Below are 9,975 nucleotides of genomic sequence, written 5' to 3'. Positions count from 1 at the left end.
CGGGCGGATTTGGTTTAAGCGTGTGTGCGGTGGTGTAATGTTTGTGGTTTTCACGGCGTTGTTTCTTTGGAGTTTTAACGGATTTTGAGACAATATCCTTCTCGAGATGATCTCGTTGGGTCCAAAGAAGGACGGAGGTCCAAATATCAAGTTTTTTGAATCTCCAGAGATCCTCACACAGTTGGATGGAGTCAAACAGTGGCTCCTGAAAACCTGCAAGAAGGTGAGTCCATAACCCGGCGTCTATCAGACGTATTTTCTGAAATCCCTTTGAAATGCATTTCAGGACGATCGTGGAATATCTTTGAGTATTTTCGAATAAAGATCATATTGATCCACTGTTAAATGTGCTTTTTATGACTAAAGAGTAAATTTCTCAGGGTTCTTTTTAATCCGACAATGCATAACCTATAATTTTGGAGCACACTCAAATGTCAATGTGTGTGTTGACCATCTCGAAAATCGATTATTTATTAATAAACGCTTGCTCAGAATCATTATTTTTTGTTGATACGATAGTTGATTATGTTTTTCATGTTTTATCATCTTTTGTTTCGGGTTTTGAATAATTCAGATTCAGTTTTTTCTAAAATTCTAAAGTGGATTTTGGAGTGGGGGTCTGAATTGGAGTCAAGGCTTAAAAAAGTTTGTTTATGCTCGATTTCTTGGAAGAAAACCTTCATTTGGAAATCTTAGAAAGAAGTTTTTTTACTCAAACTTCTTTGTGTTCCTTATGAAGCAACCAAATTTAGTGTCACCTTTCTTTAAATTGTATTTAAAACCACGGTGTAATTTTATAATTACATAGAATAATATTGAAATTCGTTTACTTACTTTATCCAAACAGAAGTTCCTCTGTTTCTGCTCACTTATCGCGTGCTTTTGTATATTGTTTTTTTTTCTACCACCCAGTTAATTTACAATTAAAAATTCGACTATTTTGAAATTTAACTTGTGAAATGTTATCAATTTGGAAGATTTATAATTAAAAACTTGACTTCTAATCTTAGAAATCATCCATATTTAAGAATTTTATCTGAACATTTTTAAGATTGAGAAAATGAAGCAAATTTTTAGTTTCGTAATTTAAAATTATGTAATTTTTATGATTTACATTCGTAATTTCTTCGATTTGGAAGATTTAAAATTACGATTGACTTTGAATGGTCAGAATCATCCAAATGTAAGAATTTATATTTATACATCTTTAAAATGTAGGATTTTTCAATTGTAAAGAAAACTATTGCAACAAAAATTAAAAATCACATACCTTTAATGTATAAATCTTGAAAACTGAATAATTAGTATTGCTATATTATAAACATTCAATAATTTTTATTGCCACTCTTTAAAATTGCAGAACTTGAAAACACTTGAATTTTTATTGTAAAAATCATCCAAATGTAAGAATTTCATTTATAAATTTTCAACATTGAAGAGCTTTTAATTTTGATATATCTTCAAAATAGAACTGATTCGAGAAAAAAAATAAATTACATACTTTAATATATAAATTTGAAAAACTGAATATTCTTTAATGATTAATTTTAAAGATTCAATAATTTTTAATTGTAACTCTTTAAAATTGCAGAATTTTGAATTATAAATATTTAAAATTAATGTTTTAGATTTTGAAAATTTATAATAAAAAATTCTACAATTGTCATGACAAATTCTGTAATGTCGATAATTGTCATTTTAAATTTCATAAATGTGGAAGATTTATAATTGAAAACTTGAATTTTAATCATACAAATTTAAGAGTTTTATTGATACTTTAACTTTGAACAGTCTTTCATTTTGAAAATTTTTAATAAAAAATTACGTTAGTATTACAATTTAAAAAGCTGTAATTTTTATGATTTAGATCAGAACACTCTTCAATTTGAAAGATGTAGAGTTGAAAACTTGAAATTTGATTTTAAAAATCATCCAAGTGTAAGAATTTTATTTCTACATATTAAAAATTTAAGTTTTTAATTTTGAAAAATTAAAAATGACGCAAGTTTTTAGTTTAAAAATTTAAAAGTTGTAATTTTGACGGTGTATATTCGAAACTTCATCAATTTAGAAATTTAGAAATGAAAACTTGAATTTTGTTGCTCAAATAAAAAATATAGTGTATAAAAATATAGTAGATTTCGATTTTTCCCTTCAAAATGGAACTATAGCGAAAACAAATTGAAACTTACATACCTCTGAGATACATATGTTTGAAAACTGAATAATTTGTAATTAGACAATTTTAATTTTGAAAATTTTCAATGAAAGAATCTATAATTTTAATGATTAACGTTAGAAATTTCTTTCATTTAATAATACTTCTTTAGCATTCAAGAGTTTTTAATCTTGAAGAATTTAGATAAAAAATTATGCAAGTTTTAAGTTTTATAATTTAAAAAGCTGCAATTTTGATGATTTACTTTGTAAATTCCTTTATTTTGAAGGATTTAGAATTTAAAACTTGACTTCTGATTTTAAAAAGCGCCCAAATTCAAGAAATTTGATTGGTTTATATTCAAAATTTTATTTATACAATTTTAAAATTGAAGATTTTTCAATTGTAACTCTTTCAAATTGAAAAATTATACATATTAAAAATTAAAGGATCTTGAATTGCAAATCTTGATGATAGACCTATTACAAAGATGTTCAAAAATTTATGATTTTAAACGATAAGCATTCAAAACTAAACAAGTTTAGAATGCTTAATTCGAAAATCTTTCACTTTAAACATTTTCCATGGTAGATTTTTTATTTTTAAGCATATAATTTAATTTAAAGAATTTAAAAATGTAGTTTTAAAGGTTAAAAAAAGTAAATATTAGAAGTTTTTAAAATCGTAGATTTTTTTATAAAAAATAGGGTGGCTGCCGGACCGGGAAACCGGGAGTTTTACGAATTTTCAGACGAAAAATCTGCCCCAGTTCGATTTTAACAGTTTTTTTAAATAATTAAAGTGCAGTTTTGAAGATTAAATTAATGTATCATTTATTCCGATAATTTTATTTTTTAATACAAATTTTCATGATTTATCAATAATATATTTTTATTCCAGAGTTTCAGGAATTCCTTTGTATTATTTTCTTATATTAAATTTAATAAATAAAATATTAATATTAATTTGAAATTGAATTGTTTTACATAGAAAGCTTTGAATCTTTAGATCTTCGAAGAACTTTTAAACATTTAGCGTTACAATTTTAATTGTTCTATTTAAAAAGTGTTTAATTTATGAGTGAAATTTTTAAATTTTGACGCATAAATAACAATTGCACACTTATTATTTGCAGAAAAAATTTGAGTAACTTTAAGAGGTATTTAGAAGTTTTGAAAACATTCTAAATTAGTTAAAAACTTGAAATTATTTCAAGTAATTTAAACGAAGTGTGTTAACATTTTTTTCAGAACTTCAAAATATATTTTAAAATTATTCAAGATTTTCCTGCAATTTTTGAAAATCCTGAAAATTAAAAAAAATCTAATATCTTCCATAATTTTTCGAAGTGAAAAATCATTTTCAATTTGCCTAAGAATTCGACTAAATTCAAGTTCTAAATTTAATTCGAATCTTTTTAAAACTTCTAAATATCTCTTAAAATTACTCTAATATTTTTACAAATAATAAGTGTTCTATTGTTATTTATCAATTAAAATTAAATCCTTTTTTAAATTTGCAGGATTTTCTAAAAATTATAGAAAAAAATCAATTTATTTTGAAATATATTTAAAAGTTCAAAAAAAACTCACAAATTATTTTGAATTTGGAAAAATTTTAAACTATTTCTAGATTTCTCAAAATTTTGAAATAAAATTTTAAAGCTTTTGAAGGATGCCTAGACTATTTAAAATAAAAATAATTGAACTTCTAATTACAGAAATGTTAAGTTAAAAAAATTATTTTTCAATTTTGAATGTATCTAGCTTTAAATTACTTAAAATAATATAATTTAAAATTTTTTTAAAAGTTCATTGTTTGATTCTTTAATTTAGACTATTGAAAATGTTAACGTAAATTTATATTTTTGGAACTGAATCTGAATCTTTGAACTGTATAATTGATGAAAGTTCTAAAATTTTCAGTTTATTTGCACATCATTTAACATTGTTTAATTGAAAAGTGAACTTCCATTTGGTACGTGTAAATGTTTGAGCATTTGAATACACAATTTTTTAATTGAAAAACTTTTAAACTTCAATTTTAAAAGTTTGAAATTGAAGGGTTCCACTTTGAATGCTTTAATTTGTTGTTTATTGTTTATTACTTTATATCGAAAAAATTTTAGAATATAGTTTGATTTTTTAAATTGCATTGGCCGTGAAAAAAGTTTGCGAACCGGGACATGACCGGGAATTTTTTTCTCCATTTAAAACGGCCACCTTGACATAGTTTAATTTGATAATGCAGCAACCAAAATAAGAAACTTGTCATTTTTTATTTAATAAATTTGTTATTCTACACCTTTATTACATAATATTATTCATTTTTATTTAAAACTTTGTTCTAAAACAATAATAAAATGTGTGAATATGAAATTCCATAGTTTTAATTTTTAGCAAATCAGCGAAAATTGACAGGGTTCGAATTAATTAAAAATTTCAGTATGTACAAACGGATCCTCCTACCAATAAAAGCTTGGCAACTCTAGTGATACAACTGCTTCAATTCCAAGAAGACAATCTTGGCAAAAATGTTTCAAAACCACAGATGACCAGGATTCCTGTAAGTTAAAAAAAAAATCTTTGACCTCTTTAAATCTTAACACCAGCAACTATTCTACATTTTTCCAACATACGTTTTCAGCTCAAATGCTTTCTCGATTTTAAACCAGGCGGTGGTTTATGTCATATATTAGCAACAGCTTTCAAGTTTAAGCAAGAAAATGGATGGCGCCGTTTCGATTTCCCAGTTGGGAAGGTACGTAAACTTTCTTTCTTTCTTAATTTATTTTCGGGTCTCGGACTCACTACACTAATTTACATTTTTTCAGCGATCACAATACTCTGCTACTATTTTGGAAAAATTAACGCAAAAGACACTGTTTTCTCACAATTTCATATTAATTGTATTAAATCTTTACTTTTCCTTCAAAAGTATTTAAATTTGATAAATATTTTCCACTAGAAAATACGAATTTTTAATCAAATACATTTGTCGACCAAATTCTCAACGCAGAAGATTAATTCTCTATCAAAATAGATTAATTTTGAACCAAATATGTACATATTTGACCAAATAGAAGAATTTTTAACCCAGAAGATTCATTTTCTACCAAAAAGACAAATTTTCAACTAATTACGTTAATCTTCAAGTGGAGCAAATTTTATTTTATTAATTTTCAGTTGATATTATTCCATTTATAACAGTTTTAAACTAAACAGTTGCAATTTTTAAATTAAAAAGACCAATTTTTAATGAAAAATAGAGTAGTTATTCATTTAAGATAGTTATTTTTCCATAAAAAAACTTTCTACAACACAGTTTAACTTTGTATCGAATTGTTGAATTTTCAAGGTAAAAAGACGAATTTTCTGAAAACAGGTTGAGTTTTAGACCCGAGAATATAAATGTTCAAACAAAAAAGTTAATTTCAACCAATCAGTTAAATTTTCAACAAAATAGTTGAAATTTTTGATATAAAAAATGTAATTTTTAACTAAGACAAAAAAGGCGAATTTTCATCTAAAATTATTAATTTTTAACCAAAAAAAAAATGAACTTTTTAACGAAGTAGTTCAACTTTTAACCAATGAGTTGAACTTTAAACCTAAAAAGATGAATTTTCAATGAAAAATGTAATAGTTGATATTTCAACAATAAAATTATTATTTAAAATGAAAACAGTTTACAAACAAAAAAAAACAACTAATTTTGAAGGTAAAAGCCGAATTTTATACAAAACAGTTGAATTTTCCACCAGGGAATATGATTTTTCAACAAAAAAATTAATTTTCAATGAAGAGAAAGACGAATTTGTAACAAAAATTATGAATCTTCATCCAAAAAAGTGATCTTTGAAAAAAATTCGTTTAATTGTTAACCAATGAATTGCATTTGTAACAAAAATTAATTTTGTGCCAAAAAATGCGAATTTGACAGACAAAATGACGAATTTTCTACAAAACAGTTTAACATTCAACACGAGAATATGAATGTTCAACGAAAAATATAATAGTTGATATTGCATCAAAAAAAGATTAAAAGTTAAAATTAAAAACAGTAGGGTTACTCTAAAATACACATTAATTTTTAACCAATCATCAACTAAAACAGATTTTTTTAACTTAACAGTTGCATTTTGAACAAACAAAAAATTTTATTTTCTACCAACAAGACGAATTTCCAACAAAATACATCAATTTTTCACCAAATAGTTAAATTTCCTACCAAAATGTTAACTTCTCAACAAATCAGTTAATTTTCAAGTGAAACCTATTAATTTTTAACGTTATATGTATTTTTGATGATGTACTTTCAAAATTTTTTCAATTTTGTAGATTTAGAATAATTGACTTAACTTTTGATCTTTAAAATTATCTAAATTTAAGACAATTACAAATTATGCAAGTATTACATTTTACAATTAAAAAGCTATTATTTTGATGATTTACGTTCAAAATTTCTTCAATTTGAAGGATTTAGAATTGTAAACTTGATTTTTTATTTTTAATATCATCAAAATTTATCAATTCTTGTTTATACATTTTTTTAAATAGATAATTTGTAATGATAATTTTCTACCGAAACCTATTAATTTTAAACTAAGCAATTGCATATTTAACCTAAAAATGTACAATTTTCACAGAAATAAATAAATTCGCAAACCAAAAATATGAATTTTCAACCAAACAAAAAAGTCAAGCCAATGATTGAATTTTCAATCTGTGAAGCCTGCGATAAATAAATATGAATTTTGATCATTTATAGACTGAAAAAACATTTTAAATAAACTATAAGATTAATTTTTTTATCCTTTTAAAATAATAGTTTAAAAAACTAAAAATTTTGGCTCAGAAAATAAACTCAATATATTTTATGACACTATTTTTTAAACTTTTGAGACTATTTTTTGTCTCTGAAGCGAGTCCGTGGCCTGTATTTTCTTCCTCAATCTTCTCGTACTCAGAACAGTTTTTTGCAGTCGGGCTCTCGGATGAATCTTTTGATCGATATGCTAACGGCAATGGAACGTGCCTTAGTTCAAAATAGATGCTTAGCATTACCCAGCATATTCGTAAGATCCGATGTCGATAAAGCGACAGCCACGAAAGTAAAAGAAGTCGTTCGACGCCATCAGGGCACAATCGCTGAAAATGAGGCGGATGCCACTCACATTATTTATCCAGCAGTTGATCCCCTGGAAGAAGAATATGCTCGACCATGCTTGCGACGAGATCGCTCTGTATTGCTTCACTGGTATTATTTCCCCGACAGCTACGATTCCTGGACTAATCTTGAACTTCCCTGGGACTATCCAGAAGCAAATTTCGGAAACTCGAATCCAAGGTAAAGCATTTGCTCTCCTTCAATTATATGTTTGTGCCCTTTCTTCCTTTAAATTTGAAAAGCCCCTGAAATATGCACAACTTAGATTTTTTACCCAATTTTCCTCCTTTTTCGAAGGTTTAGATTCATTTTGGAAGAATAATTCATGGCATTAGAGGGTGTTGAGCGATCTTCAAAACTTTTAAAACCTTGAAAACCTGGATATCCTGAATTTTTTACGAGAACCTTGAATGAATTTTGTTCTTGCTTTGAAAACAGCTATTTTATTGAATTGCGAAAAAAGCTTGCTATTAAAAAGGTTTCTATTTATCAAGATATTGGGAATGGTTAAACTGCGATGTGCCACCTGGTGACATACAATCCGAACTGAAAAGAATAGGTACGATTTTGAAGATGCATTTTAATTTCCGCATAAAAATGTTTATTGTGATATCATTGAATTTAAAATGCGCATTTCCAAAATCGTCCACTTTAACAAATTAAAAAGTTTCGATTTTAATTGTCCAGCGTACATTATATTTTAAAGAATTTTAAAATGCAGTTTTAGAGACTTAATCAATTAAAAATTAGAAGCGTTTGAAATCGAAGATTTTCGCTAAAAACAAATTTTTAGCTGATCAACTGTGAATATAAATTGATAATGATTTTTAAAATTGTTCTTTAGGATTTAAAAAGTGAATAATAATTAATTTCACAAGACGATTCGAAATCAGTTCGCAATTTTACAATTTCCAGTTTCTAACGTTATAAATTATGTAAACTGTTTCAATTGGAAAGTCTTATTAGTTAAACAAATGTAAACGTCTGATTGAAACTTTATAAACTGTTTTCAATTTTAAAATAACCTTAAAATAATATATTCATAGTTAAAAGCTTTTATTAAATTTCACATATTATTTTAGTCTAAAATATTCAATTTTTAAACCATTCAATTTGAAATTTTTTAATTAAGAAAAATAAGAATTACTTAATGTTCAGAAATATCTGACTGTTTATTTAAGATCAGTAATTATAGTAAAATATTAAAAACTATATTTTGAACGTTAGATTGTAATTGTTCTATTAAAAAAAAAATTTATTTGTAAGTTAAATTGTTTAACTTTGATGTATAAATAACAATTGAACACATATTATCCTATAAATAAATTCAAGGAAGTTTAAGAAATATTTAGAAGCTTTGGAAAGATTCAAATTCAATTTTAAATTATTTGAATTAATTTAAACAAAGTGTTTACGTGTACCGACAAAATTTAGCTATTAGTAACAAAATTTCGGTGTAAATAGCCCACGGCCTAATTTAAAATAAAATATAGATTTTGGCATATTTCATACAACAAATTTAAAAGATTTTTAAGAATGTTAAGTGGCTTCAGAAGATTAAAAAACATTTCCTAAGAAAATTAATAACTTTTATTTTGAAAAGATAATTTTGAGTCATTATTCAAAAATATTTAGAAAGATTTACAACAATTTTCAAACATGAAATTTGGAAGCATTTTAAGAATTTTTAACCATTTAAAATAGAAATTATTTTAACTTTCAATTTAAGAAGTGTTCGGTTTATATAAAAATGTAATAGTTCAATTTTTAATGTTTCTGGCTTAAAATTGCTTTAAATTATATAATTTTGAAAAAATTTAACTCATTCATTGATTCTTCAATTTATACTTTAGAGAATTGAAAAGGATAACGTGGATTTATATTTTTAGAACTGAATCTGAATCTCTGAACTCTCCAATTTATTAAATTTTTAATTTGGCTGATTAACTGCATTTAACTACAAATTGTTCAGTTTAAAAGTGTTAGTAGCTTCCATTTAATACGTGTAAATTACACAGCCACACAAAAAAATAAGTGTACGGATCTGGTAACAAACATACGTATTCCTATGGATTTTGGGGCGCTGAATTCAACTTCGGTATCAAAAATCACCCATCACGTCATGTTTGAACCATAACCTCAAAAAATGACGAAAAATCATGCACTGAGGCAAATAAATTTCAAAATAATGCCAGTGATGCAAATTTTCACTTCAAAAACATGTCGACAACTGTGAAGGATCAACCCTTGCCTGATATCAACTTATTTAACATAACTTTATCCAACAGAACCTGACCTCGCCTAACCTGAATTAACAGAAATTTATTGAACTACACGCAAAGCTCTAGAAGCATATTTTCCCAGTAGCAAATATGTGCTACACCGAATGGGTCAACTCGCGCCTAACCTAGAAATAAATCTAACCTAACCGAACCTAACTTCACGAAACACAATTAAACTGATTGTGTTGTCCCGTTGTGTTTGCGGTACCGTTACAGTTTTTCAGTTGACTGAATGTTTTTTTGAACCTAAGAACTTTTTTTGTGAATAAAATATCGAGCTGAAACTTTGGGAAATGTATTAGAGAACAATAAAGTACGTTTAGGTACAGCATTTTTGTAGGAACTTTACTGAAAATTATTTTATCT

The 9,975-nt window shown here is 25.7% G+C and overlaps 1 protein-coding gene across 1 annotated transcript in view; it reads left to right on the top strand.

The window, feature by feature from the left end:
- Window positions 1-9,975, top strand: part of LOC117170644 (SWI/SNF complex subunit SMARCC2) — a 35,446-nt gene continuing 25,471 nt past the window's right edge. Inside the window, exons 1-4 of the mRNA XM_033357555.1 lie at window positions 1-223; window positions 4,604-4,723; window positions 4,805-4,918; window positions 7,143-7,507. Of these exons, the coding sequence (XP_033213446.1) occupies window positions 107-223; window positions 4,604-4,723; window positions 4,805-4,918; window positions 7,143-7,507 (716 nt within the window). The 5' untranslated portion in view covers window positions 1-106. The remainder of the gene's footprint in view (window positions 224-4,603; window positions 4,724-4,804; window positions 4,919-7,142; window positions 7,508-9,975) is intronic.

Source organism: Belonocnema kinseyi, chromosome 4 (genome assembly GCF_010883055.1).
Source record: "Belonocnema kinseyi isolate 2016_QV_RU_SX_M_011 chromosome 4, B_treatae_v1, whole genome shotgun sequence".
NCBI classification, from domain to species: Eukaryota; Metazoa; Arthropoda; class Insecta; order Hymenoptera; family Cynipidae; genus Belonocnema; species Belonocnema kinseyi.
Note: the sequence above shows the minus strand (reverse complement) of the source record. Positions and strands in the feature narration are given on the sequence as shown.